The 24,560-nt window shown below is 34.9% G+C and overlaps 3 protein-coding genes across 3 annotated transcripts; 1 reads left to right on the forward strand and 2 right to left on the reverse strand.

Moving 5' to 3' along the window:
* Nucleotides 1-2,118: 2,118 nt before the first annotated feature.
* On the reverse strand, nucleotides 2,119-4,454 carry LOC126654541 (uncharacterized). The gene is made up of 5 exons (XM_050348435.2): nucleotides 4,224-4,454; nucleotides 3,282-4,115; nucleotides 3,126-3,179; nucleotides 2,798-2,982; nucleotides 2,119-2,474 (listed from the first exon to the last, which is right to left on the reverse strand). The coding sequence occupies exons 2-5, from the start codon at nucleotides 4,018-4,020 to the stop codon at nucleotides 2,385-2,387; spliced, it is 1,068 nt and encodes a 355-aa protein (XP_050204392.1). The 5' UTR covers nucleotides 4,021-4,115; nucleotides 4,224-4,454; the 3' UTR covers nucleotides 2,119-2,384.
* A 5,711-nt stretch (nucleotides 4,455-10,165) lies between these two features.
* On the forward strand, nucleotides 10,166-14,264 carry LOC126655379 (acyl-coenzyme A oxidase 2, peroxisomal). Its single transcript, XM_050349541.1, has 7 exons — nucleotides 10,166-10,650; nucleotides 11,574-11,689; nucleotides 11,993-12,873; nucleotides 13,204-13,383; nucleotides 13,466-13,632; nucleotides 13,720-13,843; nucleotides 13,932-14,264. The coding sequence occupies exons 1-7, from the start codon at nucleotides 10,220-10,222 to the stop codon at nucleotides 14,085-14,087; spliced, it is 2,055 nt and encodes a 684-aa protein (XP_050205498.1). The 5' UTR covers nucleotides 10,166-10,219; the 3' UTR covers nucleotides 14,088-14,264.
* An 83-nt stretch (nucleotides 14,265-14,347) lies between these two features.
* LOC126655378 (protein ALTERED PHOSPHATE STARVATION RESPONSE 1) lies at nucleotides 14,348-18,789 on the reverse strand. The gene is made up of 5 exons (XM_050349540.2): nucleotides 17,282-18,789; nucleotides 17,067-17,141; nucleotides 16,383-16,597; nucleotides 15,403-15,626; nucleotides 14,348-15,159 (listed from the first exon to the last, which is right to left on the reverse strand). Exons 1-5 carry the CDS (start codon nucleotides 18,276-18,278, stop codon nucleotides 14,502-14,504), a joined length of 2,169 nt encoding a protein of 722 aa, XP_050205497.1. The 5' UTR covers nucleotides 18,279-18,789; the 3' UTR covers nucleotides 14,348-14,501.
* Between the last annotated feature and the right edge of the window lie 5,771 nt (nucleotides 18,790-24,560).

Consider the following 24,560-nt stretch of genomic DNA (forward strand, 5'->3'; position numbering starts at 1 on the left):
GGACCATTTAGCGACGAATTGACAAAATGCGTCGATGAATAAAATGAAATGTTGTGTTTCATTATTTGGAACAATTAGCGACGGATTTATATTGCCAAATTAAAATTGACCCCACCTTCCCCCGCGAACTGCCTGCCAAGTTTAGCGACAAATTTTGTCAAATCCGTCACTAAATTGTCAATGATTTAGCGACAGACTTGTTTGTCGTTGTATTTGTCGCTAAAGTTCAATTTATCGACGGATTTCAAATTTAATTTTTAAATGTTGATTTTAATAATAAAGCAGCCGGAACAGGGAACTGCCCGGTTCAAACTAGCTCGGAACCGTCCAAGGGTCATTTTAGGGCTAGTTCAAGTGTTCCTTCAACCGTGAGTTGTGGCCATATGTATTTAGGGGTGTCAAAACAGATTGATGGAGGTTGGGGCTGCTAGAACAAGCTTCTGGAGAAGCAACATGAAATGTGGAAGCAGAGTGTATATGCATTCCAAGTTTTTTATGCTTCGAATGGAAATAAGGACTGTATTAATCAGTTGAATATAGTGCAGATAATTGGCTGAACTGGAAAACAAGATTGGATTCTATAAATAATATTCCTACTGTTCTTATCCTTGAAATTCGCAAGCCTGAATATGCAACTGATTTTAGGCCAATTTCTTTGAGCAATGTCCTTTATAAAATTGTAGCAAAAATGTAGGCCAATCACTTAAAAAAAATTTGCCTAAGTTGATTTCCGATAATCAAAATGCTTATATTAGGGGTCACTTGATTACAGATTACATCATGATAGCTTACGAGGTTGATCATTTTCTGAAGTGTAAGCGGAGAGGAAAGGAAGGTTGAGCTGTATTTGCTAGCTCATGTCAAAGTGATTATGGCTGGGCGGCTAAGGACGGGAATGGAAGCTTCATTTTGTGTTCTACTGAAACTGTTCATGATTCGGTTGAAGTTAGAGTGCCGGAGGCAGATGGTATTAGGAATGTGTTAAGTTGACTTAAAAGGAAGGGTTTATCCAGTGTCTACATTGAATCTGATGCTTTAGAAATCGTTAATTGCATCCGAAGCAATAGACTAGACTTATCATATTTTGGACTACACTTAATGTTTCGCTAGTTTTTGTTTGTCGATCAGCGAAATTCGATTGCTCATATGTTGGCTAGGGCATCGTTTTCTTACCCTGGTCTTACTCTATGGACTGTTTTGCCACCAGAATTTATCTAGTAAGATTTATGGAAAATTTGATGGATCTAACTGTACTAACCAGTTACCTTACAAGACATTTTTATGGGTTTGAACAGATCTGTACAGATTACAGAAGCAGAAGTGCATCATCTCCAAAATCTCCCACAAAAGTTTCTTATATAATGTTAAGCCCTAGTATTCCACAAGACCACGGTGAGAACATTTCTTTCTTGTTTCTGAAATTTGTCAATCATCAACCGGGGGTTATTCAGTTTTGACCTGAAACAAACCAACTTTAAACCTAAACAAATTGAGCTCGTTAGTTCAGTTCGGTTATTCAGTTTTGTTTGGTTTCTGCACACCCCTAAATGGAAATACTTAACATCAGCTTTGGTTAAAACAAGAAAAAGCCTCAAAACATATAGTGAGTAGCATTATAAACAATACTCTTTACCATCAATTTTCATCTCAGGCACACAGAACTTTCAGCAGTTGACATGGACAGCCACCAAATAAGATCCCTAAGCTATATATTAGAATGCTTTAACCTCCCTTTTCTAGCAGCTCAGTTCATTAACTTACTGGATTATCTGTCCAACATGAACAGCTCAACTCTATGGATCTTTCACTAAGTTTACAATTTGACCATAAATGTTACTATTATCATAGACATAATATCCTGTCTTAAAGGACTTTTTGTCGCTTGTTTGATACATGACTGGCTGGACGCTGGGCGATACCTATTTTCAACCTCGTCTACTCTAGTACCCACTTCACCGAAACCATCAGATAAGCAATAAGAGAATCTGGAATACCGATCACTAGAAACTAATTAGGCTTGATAGGTTTGTAACATAAAACGTGAAAAAGGGAGAAAATGAGACCATCTAAAGTTGTTTATGAAATCTGACCAAAAGCAACAATCAAACCAGCTAAAGATGTTAAGAAAAGCTACATAAATTTTCTTCACAATAGAAATTTTTGCTCATGCAGACAGTGAGTTCGCAACTGCAATCAAAGAGATTAAATTATTGATGCAGTATGTAATATAGATTACAGCTATTACCTGCAGTAAGAAAACTTACAATGAAGTTTCTAAATAACAAGCAGGTGTACACATGCACAATTGCACATACATGAACGCTTTTGGTGCGTTGCTAGAGTTGCGCTAAAAGCCTTATATCCATCAGAGGAATAAAAGACAACTAGTATTTGTCAGAAGGAGTCTCATTGATCTTCTCTAGGTCCATTTTGCAGTGCTCTCTCAAATCTTTCAGTGCAACAAACCCGCCTTGCTGCAAAGGATATTTCAGAATATTAAGACAAAAAGCTTGTGAAAGAGACTTAAAATTCATGTAAGAAAGATAAAGCGAACGGTTTAAACTTAGACGTAAGAAGTAAGAACGCTAATGACTAAAGCTGATCATAAGAAGTGATAATTATTAATATCTTATACCGGGCAGTCTAATAACTAGACACTTAGGGCTAAAAATTAGAATTAGGACTACTTAATTGCATCGTGTTCTTTTGGTCAGCCACAATAAATATAATCAACAATAAAAGCTGACTTTTCTATTATTAAAAATGGACTTGCACAAAAGAGTAAAATTGTACTAACAAGCTGATTGCTTTCGTGAACAAATATGTCCTCCATGTGATGAAAGAGAGACCTCCACTGAGATGTAAGGTCAGATTCTAATTGTGAGGATTTTCCAGAATTTGCTTGGCCAAGAACGTCAGTCTGCTTTCCCCTGGCATATTTGTTTACCAAGATGCTAGTTTCTTTCTGACTCTTCTTCAATGCTAGGAGGAAAAGAATAACAAAATAAGGACAACAAAAGAGATTAATTACAGCTGACATAGAAACTGAAAAATGAAAACCCATAAAATTGATAACACAAAATACAATAATAATTCATTTGTAGGCACACAAGTAACTAGCTTACCAGCTATTCGCCCTTTGACGTCCTGATAATTGAGGTCTGCCCAAATATAAGCAGCTAAAGAACAAATCATAAGACAACATATTAAGACTAAATTTACCAATATTCAGAAGCATAAGAAACAAACGAAGCCTACAGCGAAGCAGAGTTATGTGCTACCTTTCAAGCAAAAGGAACACGAACAAGCTTTCAGCAAGTCAGCACCTGCACTCAAATTAGCACAACCATCACGCTTAAGAGCTGTACACCTATCCAATTCAAACGATCTGGAACTACCCCGTGACATGGGCAATTTTGGCCACTCAACTGTCCCACATTGTCCACTAGTACCCAACTTAATGCCATCAGGATCCTTATCAACAACACTCGTACAAACATGACCTCCAGAATTACTTTGCTTCTCTTCAATAAAGAGTCCTCCTTCACCGCCGTCATTAACATTATCATCATTAGTAACTTTTTTGCTTGACATCGAACCAATAGATTCACAGCTATTATCATCTCTCGACGCATCCCCAAATTCTCCAACATTCTTAAGTAAATTGACTCCACTCTCTAACATGTTCGATGTTTCTTTACTCTCATTATCCGTATCAGTATGCGACGAATCACGAGATTGACTTTCTTCATCAAGAAACAGACCCTTTTCACTACTAACATTAATCGTTTGTTTACATTTCTCATTGACCGAATTCTCAACTCCTAAACAAACTTTTTTCTTAGCAACAAGCGAATCCCTATCGCCTTCCGAAACTACTTTTCTAGCATACCCATCTCTTGATTTAACCCCTAAATCGTCTGAAATCGACGAGAAGCCTCGTTTAAGAGGCCGATTCGTAACATCTCCTAATACAGCACGCTTTTTAGGAACTGCTTCAGTGAAATTATCTCCACTCATTTTTAAAAGTAACCAACTTTAATGCAAACTAAGACAAACCCAATTCACCAAATAGTTTTTAACAAAAACTGGACTAAACCCACTAATTAAAAACCCTAAAAACAAAAGAAAAACAAGAAATTAGTTCCAATTAAAAATTAAACTCGACATGCATATGTAAGCCCTAGAATACATTTAGGATAAGCAGATTGGAGAAGACTGACCTTATAAAAATGGGAGAATGATGAAATTGTTTAGCTGAATTGAAGATCTGCTAGGGTTTTTTGAGGGTGTAGTTGCAGATTGGAAATTAAAAATCCGAAAAAAAGGTTGGGAAGAGGCGGGAAGCAAGCAGGTGAGAGAGCGGGTTCTGAGCGTTTTTGAATAGTTTAGATTTTAAAAATGAGGAGAGCGGTGAAAATATTTTCCAAACATTTTGCCTCTTCTGTTGATTCTTTTTTACTCCTCGTGGGTCTAATAATTAGTTTCTCCGAATATTTGCACTCCTTATGGGACCACATAAATCTGGTTTTTTTCATTTTTAGGTCATTCTATAAATTGTGTGCTAATAGTTTTTTTTTTTTATTATTTAAATATGATCGATTAGATTTTATTTACATATTGGAAGCGGAAAGGGTTGGGTGTCCAGTTCGGTCAGACTTATGGCAATCTAGAGATTTTATACCGGAAATGGAGTTATCACCTAGCAGGACTATGAATGTCTTTTCTACCTACTAAACGTCTCACGCACTTATGGATGCATAAGACGTCCTGCATCGGAGCAAAAAACTCGGATTTGTAGATACAATTAACTCTTATACTTGACGGAATCTTAATCTTATTGATTTACACTTCATATAAATATGGTTATGTTATACTGGTAATAACAAACTATTATCTCATCTCAATCAAAACAACTAAAAATACAAGAAGTAAATGACTGGATATAAAGTGTTCGCACTGGAAATAATATAAACATGCATTACACTATAAACCGACGTATGACTCAATTTGACTGGCATATCAAGTAAGAAACATATATTCCTAAATAAGCATTTAACCCCGGTGTTTATAGCAAATAACAAACAAATATTGATTTTACTCCATTTGCATGAATAAAGCCTAAACCGGATGAAAAAGTAAGTTTTTTTTTATTAATTGTCATTTTAAATGCCTATACGGCCACTGATTATTATTTTCATTGCAATTTTAAGGTTTCTATGTGTTTGATTAGTTTAGAATTAAACTAACATGACTATTTGATAAACTTCTAAAACTTGAAGCGATAATGTAGACACCTATTTTCCGGACAAGTAAAAAATGATAAGGAACTGAAGCGTCCAATGATGATTTTCAGAGAAACTCGTCCAGGTAGCGAGCTAGCGATCTGCATGTTTAAATTCAAGCAGGTTTGTCTCGATTTTAAATCTTAGACGAGACTAGCGCTAGGGAAAGAGAGTGTCAGCTCTGAGACCCGTAGCAAGCCTAAAACCACTAAAAAAACTCGCTTTTCTAAGAACATCATCACGTAAAAAACATTTACAGAAAACTCATAAACATTGAAAAACGCTTTCTAAATATCGTCGCATAAAACATAGTAACCATGATCTTACTAAATGATATCATGCATCATACTATATGCATACATACTAACATATCAGAGTATAACAAAATATGTGAAAACTGTTTGACAAAACCATCACATCATGACTTCTAGCTACTGCAGCTCTAAGAGTAAAGTATTGTTTCTTTACATACTTCAAAATTATAGACTTCTGAAAAAAAAAAGATAGAAGTCTGTCACTTTAAAATACTATGTACCTGAAAAATGATAATATCGACGGGGCTAGTAAATACTGAGTGAGTTCACATAGTTTGCCAGTAAGTATTATATAAAACATCAATCAATGTTATAGACATTTCATTCATATGCATCCAAATACGGATTCTGATCCCAAATTCATATCGTTCTCTTCTTGTATCACATCAAATCAAATTAATCCATATTGTACGGCCGTGCGATAATTCCACTGAGTTACAGATATTATCACTTATCCTCAAGTTGTGAGTCCCGAGATAGTTCCACCTAATTACATCGTATCTAATATACATAATCCTCCTTTGTATTTCTCAAACGAAATCATAACAAGTTCAGATCAAAACTAGTGGTCATACAGTCCTGTTATCGCCTAATTGGAAGGCATGTTTCATCAGATCTATATTGGTTTCCCATTAATGTATGTATGCATTTCACATAAAACATTTGCAATATAAAACAATGCACTTTTAATACTCAAAAGTAAACATATAAACTCACGGTTAACGCTTATCAAAAAATACAAAGCAAAGCAACTCCGTTTAAGCTCCCTGAGCTTCAGATCCAGTAATTGGATGCCTCGCCGGATCTATAAAGGATTCAAATATCAAAACACAACTTGTATAAGAATCCTATTCTAGATACAACTCTAGACTCAAGACACAAATAAAGCGTAAGCATAGCCCGTCTTATTCTAATTGCATCTTTCTCGATATACATTATCCTATCTCTTTCTTTTGTTATCATATCACGATTCATGACTCGATTACGTCTTTAGATGTCATAAGTAAACCAATCATCATTTGCATACTAGCTTCTTTTTAAAACTATAATCATAACTAGTACGATTAACGTCCGAATTTCACGTTTTCAGAGTCTGAGGGTCGCTATTGGGTCAGAGCACGTCGTGTCGGGTCTCGGCACGTCATGACCGTCAAGAAAGGGGAGGAACACGACATGCTCCCCCTTGGAATGATGTGCCTCCTTTCAAATGAAGGGAGCATATCGCGCCCAAACCATTTTTGGTTTGGCGCGTCGCGCCACCTTGGGGCGCGCGGTGCACTTACCTAGGGCACGGTTCCAGCCAATACTCTCCGTCATTCTGACTCAGTAGCTCGACGTTTTAGCACCAAACTCTCAAATACAGCTAAACGTTAAGCTAGAACATAAAAAACACATATAAAACGCTATAAACGAATCAAAAGCAATAGAACGGTACGAATCGTCAAAACCCTAACACTTTACATCCATATATAACCAAATTCATCCAACCGAATTGAAAAACGACTAGCTTACCTTGATTACCCGCTGAAGTATGAATGGATCGAAGCTAAAAACGAACAAATCGATGAGAAAACGGCAAACCCTAGTTAATCGCAAACCTGCGTAAGTGAGAAACGAGCAAAATGAATGAATTTGGTTTTTGTAAACCAATGTTTCATTTTCTAAGGTTTACATACATATGGCTAATTAACGATTTGGCTCAAGCAGCTCAATCTCGTACTTTAATTCAATTTCTTAATTAATGCCCGCGTCCAATTTTAAAATAGTCTCAAAAATTTACGAAACTTTAATGATAAATACTTAAAAATATTTCACGGACATTGGCATAATAATTTATTCGCACGGGACCAATATTTTATTTTATATTAATTTCCTTAGCTTTTACTTAGTCCCACTTACACTCGTTCTTACGAATAATAATTTCTAAAATAAATTATTTTTTCGCGACTATAATAACAGACCCATTCCGGTCCTATTCCTTAATATATACTTTAATTCATTCTCGACCTCCTTGGCTCTAACTATCGAATATTAGGACATGTGGCACAATCTAATACCTAAAAACTTATGAGGTATTACAAGGCTAGATCCGTGCATAGTGACGACCTTTATCTTTTCACACTCCTTGATTTTGACTTTGACAATCAACTATAAGTTTTCTAATCTTGTGTATAAGTGTGTGGGAACATCTAGGAACACTCGGGAGTCAATCTGGAGCCTTCTAGCGAGAATCAAGTTTTCAAGATTTTTAACTTCTAGAGACTTTTTCGCGGGCGCTACAGTGCTAGGTCATGGGTGCGAAAGTCATGTCACAGGCGCGATAATGCTAGGTCATGTGTACTTTGATTTGCCGTTATTTTCGATTAACCGGCCACCCGCTCGATTCGCTTGATCCGGTGAATCTTAGTATTTTTTTTATCATCTTTGTCAATGAAATTCTTAGATAGATAACCCTTTAGAATATCTACAAAAAACTGACTCTAAAGTCCGAACAATCATTATAAATTCTTGATAGATTTAAGAAAATTAAATACAAAAAAAAACATAAAATTATAAAATTTTGTTTAAAGAAATAATAAAATTCACAGCAGAGATATTTTACTGAAATAAAGATTAAAATTATAAATTATTTAGTATTTATAGGCGGAGAGGAAGTGATTTCCGATCAAAACCAAATAAATACCTTCTTTCACTCTTCAAAAGATGAAGAAAAAAAAGTTAAAAATAAAAGAGAGCAAAGTTAGAGAGAGCATGAGGATTTTGATTTGTTCTTTTTTTTTTTAAAAGTTGTTTATTTGATTTAGACTTAATTTAAATGATAGATTTTTTTTTCTATAGGTAGAATTCATTGATGAAGAGTAACTTACAAATGTAAAATCATATAACAAGAGTAATATATAATCTTTCGATGTTTGATCTAAAATACTAATAAATGACTCAAGATATAAGCAATAAATAAATTAAAATAAGACAGTTCTAAACATCGATTTCGTATAAGACGACCGAACGAGAACTTGAGAACGAATTCCCCCTGGAGCGGGTATTTTGATTTTTCCTTCCGATTTGACCAACAATCCACTCGATCTGTTGAAGTCTATTATTTTCGATCCTCATAAAATTCTAAGAAGTTAAAACGATAAGGGTTAATTCCATATAAAATCACCATCTTTATACGTTTTTTCATTTTAATCACGTCCTTTAAAAAGTGTCAAATAAAATCACCACCTTTCATTTTTTTGCAAATTTATCACGAATGTGAAAATCGGTGTATATTTATTGACTTGACAACTGAAATCAACAAGAAAAGAGTAAGAAATGTATTATATGTGTTAATAGGGCATTAATCAGATTAAACTATTTATTTGGAAGGAAAAAGATATCGAATTTTACTTATCGATGATAGATTTGCAAAAAAAATGAAAGGTGATGATTTTAATTTGACACTTTTTAAAGGACGTAATTAAAATGAAAAAACGTGTAAAGGTTGTGATTTTATATGGAATTAACCCAAACGATAACCCTCCAAAATTTTTAGATTTTCAATAAATTAAATCTAAATTCCGAACAAACACTAAACTTGATAAATCTAAGAGACAAACTATAGAATGCATGTAAAACCATAGAAAATATAACCAAATAAACGATACACTCATACAAAAAGTCTTCCAATGAAGATACTTATTAAATTAAAGGATGAAAACTATAAAAATAAATGTTATTATGGACGGAGAAGAGGTGATTTTTCGATCAAGATTGAAAAAAAAACACTTTCTCTCACCCTTCAAGTGATGAGGATGAGAAAGAAAATTTTAAAGAGAAGAGAGAATAAAATTTTTAGAGAGACATGTTTTTTTTTTAATAATAATAAATGAAACCACCGTCTCGTTAATTGAAATGATAGATGATAGGCAAAAGATATAAAAAAAACTCAGACTTTTTTTAAAAGTACAGATAAACCCTTTTATGTTTTTTACGCATAATTAAGTCTTTATATTCTTAAAATTGAACAATTAAATCCTCGTTGTTTTAATATCGAACAAATAAATCATTTTAACTTACTTTATGGACAATTACCCACTTAAATTATCGGTAATTATTTTAAATATTAAATTAATTTTGAATTTTTTTAATATATGATTATAACAGACATGTCATCCATTAAAGAGTGTTTTTAATAGTGTTGACGAAAGGGACTATTTGTTTTTTTTTTGAAAATAAAGAAGGTTTAATTGTATTCAGAAAAATGAAAGGGGTGATCTATATTTTTATAAAAACTATGATGGTCTTTTTATACCTTTCGCCTAGATGATATTGTGAAACAATTTGAAAAAATAAAATATAAAATTGAAGTCAGAAATTACAATTTCCTTGTAGAGCCAGTCAGTCAATCTGATCCAAAATAGAAAGTGAAATGGAAAACGTAAGAACACATATCTAACGACGTTGAAAGGCGCGCCACATTAACTGCCAATACTCTTATCCAATGACCCACTCCCACGTGGCAACTCCATCAACTACCACGTCATTTTTCACACTAACTATAAACACAAGAAAAAAAAATTACACTTCTTCATTCTGATCATAATTTTTCAACAAAATTCAGATCTTCAATCAACAAAAATGGAACCAAGAAACCAAACTTCAACACAAGAAGACGAAACCCAGATCATATCCCGTCGAATCCAACGGCTATCCTGCCACCTCTCGCCAATCCAACGCCCATTAGATCAACTGGCTATGGCGCCATGTGCAAGAGCAAAACTAGAGGTGAACACAGAGAAACTGAGTTTATTCATGAGAGGGAAGCACAGGGATATTCAAGACAAGGTGTTCGAGTATTTTAACTCTCGGCCGGAGCTGCAAACGCCGGTGGAGATTTCAAAAGACGAGCATAGAGAGCTTTGCTGGAGGCAATTGTTGGGGTTAGTTAGAGAGGCGGGGATTAAGCCGTTTCGGTATGTGGTTGATGATCCCGAAAAGTATTTTGCGATTCTTGAAGCTGTTGGGAGTGTTGACATGTCTCTTGGGATCAAGATGGGGGTTCAATATAGGTAATCTATTTGTTTTTTGATGTTTTATTTGGTTTTCTTTTGATTGTTATTTGAAGAATTTAGGTGTTTTCGCGTGTTAAATATACTGACGTTTCACTGTTTTAGCGATTTATTACCATTTTTAAAAAGTTGTATTGCACCTCCCGCCGCAACTTTTTAATTTTTTGGCATTCTGTAGTCTATAGTCCTTTTTACCAAGTATGAAGGGATAAAATGTTTACAAAACGGAGGTGTTTTATATGAAATGACGGAAAAAGACGGATATTGGCTACAGAATGTTAAATAACTGAAAGGTTGGGATGTGCTATGTAAATTATAAAGATCATATGCCCCTCAGTTCAATACAAAGTTCCATTCTGCCAACTGCAAAATGGCTGAAATCAATGGAATGTGACTTGTCAATTAGTTTTGTTTATCTAATCATTATCATGTAATTTGAATTTGTTGGACTATTGATAGATGATGTTTATGTAACTAAATGTGGTGGATTGCCAATATGCTAATGAGCGGATCCTGCTGTAACACACCCTTATCAAGTATTTGAAGTCGAATTGGGAAACTAATCCAAAACAAAAAAAAGAAAGGCGGACTTAAGTTTGTAGTTGTGGATGTCTCTTAGTATTTACCTTCATTATAAATAGTGAAATAGTAATAAGTTTGCTGTTCTTCTTTTACTTGTTTAATTAGGACTTTCCGTGTGAATCTTTGGCATCACCTTAGAGGCTACGCTCGTAAGTCAATACACGGGTTTAAAAATTGAAAACCGCAACTCTGCTGGAAAACTTCTTATTTCTTAGATTATGGTGATGATAAAATAGGGAAATAGTGACACTTGGATTATTTTGCTCTAAACACTCAGTAAAGCATTACATTAACATTTCGACATACAGCTCAATACTAACTTTTTTATTTTCCTCGTGCAGTCTTTGGGGAGGTTCTGTGATTAACTTAGGAACTAAAAAGCATAGAATTAAGTACTTTGATGGCATCGACAATTTGGATTACCCAGGTTGTTTTGCTATGACAGAATTACATCATGGTAAGCTCTTATTCCGTGCTCTCTTATCACAAATGGAATATCTACTTGTTTTACATCATGAATTCCATACTTACTGATAGACAAGTTGTAAGCCAGCTTCATTTAGGTTTACGAACTTCTTTAAAATTACAAATCATGAAACATTTCTTGATAAGATTAGAATCCTTATTCATAAAAAAAAAGATTAGAACCCTTGTGTGTGCTTTACTATAGATTGGATTCTCGTACATGCTTAGGTATTTGTACTGTGCAGAACACTAATGTAAGCACATTGACTAAAACATCGGTCCCTATGCTTCACAGGTTCAAATGTTCAAGGCCTCCAAACAGTGGCAACATTTGATCCACTTACAGATGAATTTGTAGTCAATACACCTAATGATGGAGCCATAAAATGGTGGATTGGCAATGCCGCAGTTCATGGGAAGTTTGCCACTGTTTTTGCCAAGCTGATGCTGCCAACTCATGATTCTAAAGGCGTGAAAGACATGGGTGTCCATTCCTTTATTGTTCCGATAAGGGATTTGAATACTCATCAGACACTTCCAGGAATCGAAATACATGACTGTGGCCATAAAGTTGGCCTGAATGGGGTAGATAATGGAGCATTGAGGTTCCGTTCAGTAAGAATTCCTCGAGATAATCTTCTGAATCGATTTGGTGATGTCTCTCGAGATGGGAAGTATACTAGCAGTCTTCCGACCATAAATAAACGGTTTGCTGCTACCCTAGGAGAACTTGTTGGTGGAAGGGTCGGACTTGCTTATTCTTCAGTTGCTGTACTCAAGCTTGCTGGAACTATCGCCATCAGATATTCATTGTTGCGTCAGCAGTTTGGTCCTCCCAAGCAGCCGGAAGTTAGCATCCTCGATTATCAGTCTCAACAGCACAAGCTCATGCCAATGCTAGCTTCAACTTATGCATTCCATTTTGCAACTTTGCATTTGGTGCAAAAATATTCGGAGATGAAAAAGACTCACGATGAAGAATTAGTTGGGGATGTACATGCTCTTTCTGCTGGCCTTAAAGCTTATGTGACATCATACACAGCAAAGTCATTGAGTGTCTGCAGGGAAGCATGCGGAGGCCATGGTTATGCTGCTGTTAACCGGTTTGGCTCCTTAAGAAATGATCATGACATTTTTCAGACATTTGAAGGGGACAACACCGTGCTTCTGCAACAGGTAGTGCAAAATTTATTTTTATTTTATTATTGATCGATAATTCGAAATATTTACCCCTATATTGTTCATTGCATCTAAAACAACAATATTGTCGACTGAATTTAGGTGTTATAATCTGGGATTTTGTTGACAGTTCGAATGCAATAGCAATTAATGCTCATTAAAAGGACAAGTGGACAACAATCTTTCCATTTTCTTTCCCTGTAATTTTGTAGGAAAATTGTTTGAATGTAAATATTTAGTAGTCAGGAGAATTGATAGTAGTGGCTCGGTCCTGTCGCTGAGAATCATGGTTTTACGAGCTATATTTGAAATTTAGCTTTGATTCAGGTAGCAGGTGATCTGTTGAAGCAATACAAGGAGAAGTTCCAAGGTGGGACACTGACAGTTACATGGAACTATTTGAAGGAGTCCATGAACACATATCTGTCTCAGCCAAATCCTGTTACCGCACGATGGGAAGGTCAAGAACACTTGAGAGATCCTAAATTTCAGTTGGATGCCTTCAGAGTGAGTATTGTTATATTTGATGCTAAAATCTTGGTTCTTGCAAAAATCTAGACTACATTAACTCGGGCTGTTCACGTTACAGTATCGAACGTCTCGGTTGCTTCAAAGTGTTGCAGTCCGACTGCGCAAGCATTCTAAAACTCTTGGAAGCTTTGGTGCTTGGAATCGGTGCTTGAATCACCTCCTCACGCTTGCAGAATCTCATATTGAATCTGTTATCCTTGCAAAGTTTATTGAAGCAGTGAACAAGTACTTGCTCAACTCAATCTCGGAACTTATCTTTTGTCCTGTTTATGTGGTTTTTGAGTTTCTAATATCACCGTTTTTATGTGCCAGTTGTCCTGATGCTAGTTCTCGAGCTGCCTTGAAACTTGCTTGTGATCTTTATGCCTTGGATCGAATCTGGAATGACATAGGAACATACCGGAATGTTGATTATGTTGCTCCAAACAAAGCTAAGGTAATCATATGCCCAGAATCCCAACAGAATGTCATCGTTCAAACAAGTTTTTCAAGTTTTTTAACTAATGTAATTTCTTCTTGTACAGGCAATCCACAAGCTCACAGAATATCTTTGTTTCCAAGTGAGAAATATAGCTAGGGAACTTGTTGATGCATTTGATCTTCCCGATCATGTCACGCGAGCTCCAATCGCCATGCAGTCTGAAGCATATTCTCAATACACTCAATATGTAGGATTTTAATCAGTAGAAAAAAAGCAACAAGAAATGGAAAAGAAAAGTTCAAGATTGCACAACTGGGGAAGAGTTGGATGTCATGAATTTTCTTGTTCCTTCTTCTGTATTTTTATTTGGAATAGAAAAATAATGTCATCAAATTCAAAGAATAACATTTTTGATTAATCCATTAGTTTTTTTTTTTCATTACTCTTAAACAAATTTAATAAATTTCAAGCCAATTTTAAGTAATGGCATCTTTTTAGCCAAAAACTACAACAGCAAAATACCTGAAAAAAATCCTAAAGCTTTTCCAAGGCTATTTGAAACCTTAGGATTCTGAAATTTACAAGTATCTATCTTCATTTCCCGAGATCAACCACAAGCTTAAGAAATTGCTTATACACATGGAAATATCTCTATCAACTACTAGCATAACCTTTAATATCTAACGCCGGGTCTGTAGTTTAAGTACGCCAGTCGAGCTGCTTCACTTTTCTGTCTGATGTCTTCATACATTTTCAGGGATGCCTCGGCGAATTTGTTCAGTCTGTCAAGAACCTTTGTCAAACTAGCATGTATGGAACACAAGTTTGTGGATGGTTCTTCATTTTTCTCTTCTTCTTTGCACTCTGACTCTCCATTGTTTTCGTCAAGTGATTTCTCTTTCTTATGTAGTTGTTCAGCTTGCTGCCCCATTAAATGACACAGGTCAGATAACAGGTTTTTGATTGCATCACAAAGTTCCTCAGATGGCAAAGCTTTGAGGCCGGCAGACCAATCACGACACAGAACAAAAATAGGTGGTGCTAAGGCTCGACGAGGAGAGAATGGTTTTCTGTTTCTAGAACGCTCCTGTGGTTGCAGGATGCAATGCTGCAGCCATCCATTTAGGGCTTCCACATAGGATGCATGACTGTTAACCCAGTTCGCAAAACTCAGGCCAAAGCACTCGATCTCCTCCAGAAGCTGCTGCGTAATCTGCCTGCGAGTATCTCCTTGGGGTGTTCCTGTTGCGTTTCTTGAATGGTACGCCAATGAGATTGTGATGTACTGTGTATGATGGCATTCAAGCATGGCCTTCCACATCTTGATCAACCTGCAAAGGCTCACTAATTATAAGCTATGTTGCATGAAAATAGAAACGCTTAAACAGAAAATGACCCTTCTTATGAGAATAAGTTATAACATATAAAATTTCGGAGTTTCAAAAACATTTCTGGAAACAGATATATGAAACGCCGAAACATAGGACTCAAAGAGTTTCAGTGTAACATAGGTTATAAGTTCATTAATGGTGATAGAATAGAAGTGTGATAAAATTCTGGTAGTGGGTAGTTACCCTTGAATTAGCTCTAGAAGTTGCGGCTGCAACTCTTCGTCTCTCATTTTCTCAATTCGTTTTGAGATAGTATCTACAGAATGAATTGCCACTATAATTCTTGAATGCAAATCCTTCGCAATTGCCCTGGTCTTGTCAATCACTTGAGCACTATGGTCCTTGGCAAACTGGTGCCTAAGCAGATCACATTTTCGGTCATAGTCCTTTCTGATACATTCACTGGCCTATGGATAATACCATATCATAAGCAAGTCAAGCATAAGTCAAGAATAATATGCCTATGAATGAAACTATCAATATGCTTCAGCTACACATAACAAAAAACTGGTCCACATTTAAAACCGGAAAATCTCTCCTTCTGATGACTAGAAAATCCCTCTCAATATTTGGAAAAGATGCTAGGAATTGATAACTGGTCTGTTTGGTCGATTCAGGTCATGTATCGCATTAATCATATGAAGCATGTTTCATGACATTGACATCTAAAGCTAATTAACAAGATTGACATTCTCAAAAATCAACTATTTTTGCCATTTGCTGCAATTTTCATAACTTATAACATGCTAACCAGGCAACAGGTTTTCATTAGAGGATAATTCAGAACGTTCAGAGTGATATGCATGACAGAGTAGGAAATACGAAGACAAACGTGTTTTCTGAAGTCTGTAATCTCCCTCTCTTCCATACTAGCATCACCATCTATGCACATTTATGATATCATAAGCTATTATTCTATTGTCCATCACAAATATGTATTTTGATAAGACAAAGATGCTACTACTGATATAGCAAAACAAAATTTGTCATACATATATCATGAATGAAGAGAGAAGGGAAAGCAAGCGCTGAAGCCATCTCATATATTCAGTATGCAACATCGATCACAGCTTATAAATAGTTGTCAGCATAATAAGACATATTTGACATGTGGTTGAGGAATTATTAACACTCGAATAAGAACAGAGGTGTTAATGAAGTACCTTTACTTCATCATACAGTTTTCTTTCCCATGCGTACAGTCGATCAAGAGTCGAGGAGTGACTTCCTGCAATCATGCAGAACTCTTCAACAAAATCACTACCACTATCAGAGACATCATCTCTTGCGGCCGTGGCAAGTGGATTTCTTGATGAAGATGACCTTGAAGATGTTGTTCGTTTCCATGTAATAACCTTTTTAACATATTCTTCAGGTTCTAAAATATTGCAAAAACATAAACATGCATTAAAAGGCTGGAAATAAGCTGTTAACAAACAATAAGGTTGGAAATACTTTTACCCTATGATTCTAATTTTTATTTGCTATATACAATGCAAAATGCACTTTAAGTATCACACAGGTTATACTTTTATGGATTTTATCCATCACAAATTGATGTTTTCATTGCAATCAGCCTAAAACCACAAAAGTTCTTTTGAAAAGACAAAAAAATGGCCTTTAGATTAATTTTCCAGAAGTAACCCTTTGTTGGCAATTTTATTCTAGAATTAATTTCATTTGCAAATAAATTCATTTAGTATAAACAAGACGAGTTCTGCAAAACGTAAACAATAGAGTTACTAAATGAATTTCTATGTATACCAAGTACAACTACATTCATTTATAGAAAAAAATTCACAAACATTTGTGAAACTGAATCGAACCAAATGCACCATAAAGCTTACCATTAGTAACAAGTGCACCCTTCCCATGGCAGCAAATTTGCAACGACGCCAGTAATGCGGAGGCAGATGAACTCCCTATGAGAATTAAGGTTAAGCAGAGTTAGCATATAGCCTAGCAAAATCAAAACTCGATCCAACAAAGACTACATATTTTCACATTCCACTGTAAAAACAAGGAACCCGATTCTACATTCCTTATCTGCATTAGAAATTACCTTGCATCTTGGAAAATCCAACCCTTATATTGTTAGCCTCAAGCATCCTCGAAACCTCCTTACCAGATTCAGAGGCTCTAAAGAATCGATGTTCTATATCCTTTATGCTTGATAGAAAATCTTTAGCTCTATGTGTAATGAACTCTGAGGGGTCTTCTCTTTCAGCAGACAAATCTTTTGTCGCAACTGTTTTCTCTCTCACAGAATTCGATTTCTCAAGAGCCAAACCATCAGCATTTGGTGGCATTTCGGCCTGCCTCACTTTGGTATTTACAGGATGCCTAGAATCACCATTACCTTCTGCATCTAAATCATAACCCCGATTTTTCGCTGCAGAACTACCAGAGGTTTCTATTATTCCATTTCGATTTCCATCAACCAAATTATGATCAATGCAAGATTTTTCAGCTCTAAACTCATTCCACCCTCGTAAATCACCGAAACCGACATCCGAATCATTACCTCTCACAAACCTAAAACTATCACAATCATCACTAGGATCAAAGTAATCCCAAGAACCACCAAACTCAAAAGGCGGAGGAGGCGGCGGCATTGGCATAGAGAACCCTTCATCCTCAACAAAACCATTACCACCATTACTCAAATTAACAGTAACAGTAACCGGAGCACCACCACCACCACCTCTCATATAACTCAAATTCACCATAGCTGGCGAAACAGGGCTCTCATTACGCGAATCCGAACCCGAAACCCCCCCAATGTGGGAGGGAGAGGGAGATGGATAGGAACAATGTGATGGGGATTTTTCAAGTTCAAGTTCAGTAGCTGAAGTTGTAGACAAAGATGACTCGATCAAAATTTCAGCCTCAGCAAATCTCCTTAAAGCTATACCAATGTTTTTTAAAGAATTAATATAAGAAACATGAGCTGCTGCAAGATTATACCTTGAATCTATTGCTTGCTTTATCAATCTCCTCCGTTCTTTACATAGCCGCAATGCATCATTTTTCTCTGGTCTAGAGCTTGAAGAACCCATCTTTAACTCAACAAACTCGGTACTCTGTACTCAGTTCATGAAATAAACTCCATTCTTTTTACTTCAGCATCTAAACTAGATAAAATATTCCTTAAATGATTGTAGAACTTGACCAAAAAAGCTAACTTTTAAACAAGAAAACAAAAACCAAGTTAAGAAAAATGCATAAAACATCTGAAAAAACAAGAACAAACAAGAACCAGAGCTTGGTTTAGAAATTAAAATGGAAGTTTGAAGTGAAAATGATGAAATGGGTAAGATTAAAAAGACAAAAAGAGTAGTTGGGCAGTCATAAAATCAAAAACCCATTAACGGAAAAATTGAAAGCAAGGTTCTGAAACGTTTCAGGCACCAAAAAGTGACGATTTTTACGCGGAGAACTAGAGAGAGAAGTAAATGTTAGTGAGAGAAAGAAGGAATCTGTAACAGTGTGTGCAGAGAGACGAAGAAGGTAACCTCGGGCTGTGTGAGTTTATGTTGGTGTTTATATTTTCATACATTCATTCATATATTCCCACTTCATTCAATTCACTATAAACACCTAGGGCTGTGCATTCGGTTTATCGGCTCGGTTCGGAAGTGGAATTATTAAAAATAATTAATTTTTTTTAAGAATTTCGAAATTGGTCAGAATTTAAACTAAAAAATCAGTTTGGTTTGGATTTTGTTTTTACTGGAATAGAAAAAAAAAATTTAAAAATTTTTACTCATAAAAAATTAAAATAAAATTAAAAAGTAAAAAAATTAAATCTAAAATTTAAATTTAAGTCAACTAAAATGTTTAATAACACTTAAATATGAAAGACAATAGTATTATTTTTAAAATATTTCTATAAAAAATTAATAAATTTAAAAATATTGGTTTTTTGGGTTTTTTAGTTTTTTAAAATTTAAAACCGGACCGAACCAAAATATATAAAAAAATCTTAATTTTAAAACCGAACCAGAAATTTTCAGTTCGGTTTGGTTTTGCACACTCCTACAAACACTGTATGTTTTAAATGGATTTCAATTATAAAAAGACATTTTTAAAATTTTATATTCGTCAAACTGAACCGTGTAAGTCTTTCACGGAAAATAAATTTTAATTTTTAAATTTTAAACAGTTATATATGAATATGGTTTTAACTTTTAACTTCCAATCTCACTTAAATTAATAAATGTCTTACCGGTTCATATGCAGCTCCATATTGATTCAATTAATATATTGATCTTTAAAACAGAGGTTTAAAAATGGCAGTGCAGCGTTTTTAAGTAGTGGAGATTGGAGAAGGAAATGGTGTAATTACGTGTCAGATATTACTGCTGGCTTGTTTTGCTTTTGTTGGAAAATGTGCTGATTGACATAATTACCCCTAGCTTTTCACTATCAACTCTCCAACGGCTCCTTAAAATCCGGGTTCTTTAGGGAATAGCACTATTTTCTTTTTTGTTTAGTTTTGGAAGATAGTATTAACTTTAAATAACTGATGTTTTATGAACAAATCAGAACAAAATTTAATTTCGTCCAATTAGATCCAAATACAGATAATTTGACTGATCATGTTTCTTTCATGATATTTGCACAGTTATATCAATATAATATTAAGAAATTAGCTGCTAAAGAAGCTAGATCTTTTGCATTATTCAATTATGCTCTAATCTCATATTGTTGAATATTGTCAATTACATATAAAATATCGAAGAGAAAAGTTCACATAGTAATTATTTTAATCAATTAAAAATATTTTTTATTTTTAGATTAATTAAAAAAAATTATAAAATGAACAACTACGAGGATCGTAATAATCCAATTTGATCCTTCATTGTTCTAGCCTAAAAATGAAAATATATTAGTTTATGACTGATAATCCTTTGTTTAGATATGAAATGGTAGAAGTAATTTGGGTTAAAGGTGTTAAAGTGTAAAATTCGAAAAGATTAGGAGTGCATGTGAGTTTTAATTAAAAAGAAAAGAGCTGGATTTGCATTAGAATTGAATATTGAATATTCAAGGATATGCAATGAAAGTTTATTGTAATGTGTTTTTTAATAGGGACTTTAGGCACGGAATCTTTATGGGTACAAAAGATGGTGGTTTGTTGACATGGAATGTTATTGAGCTTTAATTCTTTTAAATAAATTAATTGATTGTTTTATGGACGAGTCAAAAGACGAAAAAAAAAAAGGAATGGGTTCTTTAGCAGAAAAGCCAAATTTACAGTGTGCAAATTCACAAAAATAAATTCTTTAGTTTTAGAAGTTGCATAAAAAAGTTTAGGGATGTTATTTTACCGCAATGAGATTTTACTATAAATAAAATTTTACTACTAATTATTACTATTTTTTATTATTAAATATTTTAATAGACAAACGTTTTATTGATTTGTTACATGATTAACGCGGCAAAACTGTTATAATGTATAATTATTTGAGTCCGACTCTTCCCTTGGTACCTAATACCTATAATTTTTCCAAAATCATAGAGATAGAATTCTCTAATGAATCTATCATTATGTTAAAAGACACATTTTTTTAAAAAATTGATCCTATAAACCATTTTACCAAACTATCTCAAATAAGGATGGCAAAAGATATTCCATTTCCAACGGGAACCGCCCCTAATGGGGCGGAAAATCCCCATTAATTATTCATTCGAACAGTGATGAAAAATATAATACTCCATTTAAATGAGAATGGGGGATGACTTTTCCACCTTTATCCCACTCCATTGCCATTTCTACTCTTAAACCTATCATAGTTTAAGAATTGGTGATTTTTAATAGTTTGGCCAAAAAAATCACCATATTTTTACTTGTATTTATTTATATTTTTTGTTATTAGTTTAAAGAATAATTTTTTATTACAGATATTTGCTCGTGTTCTCAGTATATTTCTATCTTGACAATTTTAATTTGTATGATTTGAGTATATTTATCTTTTATTGTTCGGTTTATTTTGTAACATAAGTTTTTTTATGTGGAGATATTTTTTTAAAATTATTATTCAAAGAAAGAGGGTTAATTTTAGTTAAATAAAACTGAAACAAGTGACACATGTTAGCCATGTGAGACGGATGCACCAAAAAGAACAAAATAAATTAAACAATGAAGGTTTTTGGCTGAACTGCAACAAAATGGTTACAGTTTGGATTTATAGCTTTATTGCTGTATGGTTGAAAGGTTTAATCAATTCACAAAGATAAAGAAAAACCTAAGTTCTATGATTAGATTATTAAGTGTGCTTTATTCTTCCCACCCCTAGAAAAAGATGAATAAGTTTAATATATCATAATTGGAATTTTAATATGCGAATATAATTATATATAAAATCATCACTTTTAATTATATATAAAATCATCATTTTTACATAAAATTTATTGATATTTAAAAACTATCAATTTTATTCATCTTTTTCTATAGTTATGTTACTGTAGACATTTTTTTCCGGACAACTAAAAAAGAATAAAAAGTTAGAACGTTTAATGATAATTTTCAGAAAAACACATTCGAATTACGAATTATCGATTAATTTGAAAAAAATCATAGGCCTAGATTGATGCATAGTTACAGATTTTAATGATTGAGTCATAATTATTGCTAATAATCCATACTTGGAATTTATTCAATAGCGAGTTACTATAAGACCTCTTATGTATGTCATAATTCACAATTTCGTTCTTCCTGTTTGAAAATCAAACAATATGGTCCCTCATTTTTGTTTCCGTCAACAATTTAGTTTCTCCGTCCATTTTTTGTGTTAGTCAACTAAGTTAAAAGTCTATTTTAAAAAAAAAATCAATTTCATAAAAACGATATTTACCACCACTTGTTTCTGTCAATGATTTCGTCCCTCATATTTGAAACTTAATTTACTCATAAATCCTTGACTTAGTTGACTAATGTTGAGTTATGGCTCATATTGTTCCTATTTGGATTAGGATATATTGTTTCTATTTAGATTAGGATACTTAATCATTTGTTTAGCATTGTTTTCCTTTTAGGATTTATAGTCTAGTTCCTTATTGGATTAGGACTTAAATTGTGTCTTAATGGTTCACTATAAATAGAGGTGATGACCCTATTGTAAACTCACAACAAACATATAGAATAAATTCTCTCTCTGCCCGTGGAGTAGATCGCATTGATCGAACCACGTAAAAATCTTGTGTGATTCTTTTCTCTTCTCTTATTTATTTTCTACTGCGCTAACAAGTGGTATCAGAGACTAGATTTCAAATCTGAGATTCTAGGTATTTTGTTGATTGAAGATGTCGCTTCATAAATTCGATATTGAGAAATTCAATGGTTCGAATGACTTTACTTTGTGGAAAGTCAAGATGAAGGCTGTTTTGGTTCAACAAGGATGCGTAGCGGCGTTAGGAGGAGAAAGCAATTTACCGGAAGATTTGTCTGTGGGAGAGAAGGCAGATATTATGTCAAAGGCACATAGTACGATTCTATTGAGTCTTTCTGATGAGGTGTTGAGAGAGGTTATCGGTGAAGGAACTGCTGATGCTTTATGGTGAGCGTTGGAGAGCAAGTTTCAAAAGAAATCTCTTACAAACCGGTTGTATCAGAAACAACGTTTGTATACATTGAGGATGACGGAAAATACTTAGGTAAGAGATCATGTTAATAACTTCAATCGAATTGTTATAGATTTACAAGGTGTTGGTGTTTCGATTGAAGAAGAGGATCAAGCCCTCATTCTTTTATGTTCTTTGCCCAGTTCATATGAAAACTTTGTTGATACAATGTTATATGGTAGAGATTCGATTTTTGTTAGTGATGTAAAGGATGCTTTGCAATCCAAAGAACTAAAGAAAAAGGTCTCTAACTCTAATGAGGAGGAATCGGTTTCTGGTCTTGTGGTGAGTCGGGGCAGGAGTCATGAGAGAGATGGTGGGAAAGGAAACATGTCGCGTTCCAAATTGAAGTCTAATGGACGACGATGCTATCACTGCAAGGAGAAGGGCACTTTAGAAGAGATTGTCTGAAGCTGAAAAAGGGTGGCGAAAACAAGGAATCAAGCGGTAATGCTAATGCAGCTGTGGTACAGGAGAGTTCTGATGAGGAAGAAAGCGGTGATGTTTTGACTGTGAGTACATCAAGTTCTGATAGTACTTGGGTCCTAAATACTGGTGCATCTTATCATATGTCTTCTAGAAAGAAATTGTTTAATTCTTTCAAGGAGTGGAATGGCACTGTAAAGGTGGCGAATGATAAGGAGCTTGCTGTCAAGGGTAGTGGTTCTGTTCAGATCAAGATGTATGATGGTATGGTTAGAACATTTGATGCTTGGTTTATTCCTGAACTGCGGAAGAACTTGATTTCTGTGGGTACACTTGACAAGCAAGGGTACAACCACTCAGGTGGAGATGGACAGATCAGAATTTCTAAAGGTGCATTGACTGTGATGAAGGGTGTGCTACAACACGGCATTTATATTCTCACAGGGAGTGCAGTGGTGGGAACTGTGGCGGTTACTCGATCCTTGGAGGTACATGATGGTAAAACCGAGTTGTGGCATCGAAGGTCAGGTCACATGAGTGAGAGGGGGCTATCCATATTGAGTAAACAAGGGTTGTTAGAAGGAGCGGAAATGGGGAAGCTGAAGTTCTGTGAAACTTGTATTCTTGGCAAGCAACGCAGGGTGAAATTCACTTCTGGAAGGCACACTTCTAAAGGCATCCTGGATTATATTCACTCGGATTTATGGGGTCCTGCTCGGGTTGAATCCCACAGGGGACTCAAATATTTTGTGACCTTTATCAATGACTACTCGAGAAAGGTGTGGTTGTATTTTCTGAAATCGAAGGATGAAGTGTTTGGGCGGTTCAAGGAGTGGAAGACCATGGTTGAAAAACATACTGATAGACAGGTCAAGACACTCAGGACGGACAACGGGTTAGAGTTTTGCAATGCATCATTCGATGACTTCTGTAGAAAGGAAGGTATAGTGAGGCATCACACTGTACGGTACACACCACAGCAGAATGAGGTTGCAAAGCGGATGAACCAAACACTACTACAGCGTGCTCGGTGCATGCGGTTAAACGCGGGTCTTCCAAAGCGTTTCTGGGTTGAAGCAGTTAACACTGCTTGTTATCTGGTGAATAGATCGCCATCTACTGCAATTGATTTGAAGACACCTCAAGAGGTATGGTATGGTAAACCCTCTGATTATTCTGGCTTGCGTGTTTTCGGTTGTGTTGCCTATGCTCATGTTAATGATGGTAAACTTGAGGCAAGGGCAATGAAATGCATATTTCTAGGGTATGCGACTGGAGTTAAAGGGTAC

Source organism: Mercurialis annua, linkage group LG7 (assembly GCF_937616625.2).
Source record: "Mercurialis annua linkage group LG7, ddMerAnnu1.2, whole genome shotgun sequence".
Lineage (NCBI taxonomy): Eukaryota > Viridiplantae > Streptophyta > Magnoliopsida > Malpighiales > Euphorbiaceae > Mercurialis > Mercurialis annua.

What these genes read in the sequence shown, in the direction of transcription:
- LOC126654541 (XM_050348435.2), bottom strand. Translation starts at nt 4,020, where the DNA reads ATGAGTGGAGATAATTTCACTGAAGCAGTTCCTAAAAAGCGTGCTGTA. An exon ending in GTGTTCCTTTTGCTTGAAAG is followed by an intron (nt 3,180 to 3,281) that starts GTAGCACATAAC and finishes TTTGTTCTTTAG; the next exon opens with CTGCTTATATTTGGGCAGAC. An exon ending in CGTCAAAGGGCGAATAGCTG is followed by an intron (nt 2,983 to 3,125) that starts GTAAGCTAGTTA and finishes TTTTCCTCCTAG; the next exon opens with CATTGAAGAAGAGTCAGAAA.
- LOC126655379 (XM_050349541.1), top strand. Translation starts at nt 10,220, where the DNA reads ATGGAACCAAGAAACCAAACTTCAACACAAGAAGACGAAACCCAGATC. An exon ending in ACACCGTGCTTCTGCAACAG is followed by an intron (nt 12,874 to 13,203) that starts GTAGTGCAAAAT and finishes GCTTTGATTCAG; the next exon opens with GTAGCAGGTGATCTGTTGAA. An exon ending in TTCAGTTGGATGCCTTCAGA is followed by an intron (nt 13,384 to 13,465) that starts GTGAGTATTGTT and finishes TTCACGTTACAG; the next exon opens with TATCGAACGTCTCGGTTGCT.
- LOC126655378 (XM_050349540.2), bottom strand. Translation starts at nt 18,278, where the DNA reads ATGGGTTCTTCAAGCTCTAGACCAGAGAAAAATGATGCATTGCGGCTA. An exon ending in AACTGTATGATGAAGTAAAG is followed by an intron (nt 15,627 to 16,382) that starts GTACTTCATTAA and finishes TATTATCCATAG; the next exon opens with GCCAGTGAATGTATCAGAAA. An exon ending in CTTCTAGAGCTAATTCAAGG is followed by an intron (nt 15,160 to 15,402) that starts GTAACTACCCAC and finishes GAGCCTTTGCAG; the next exon opens with GTTGATCAAGATGTGGAAGG.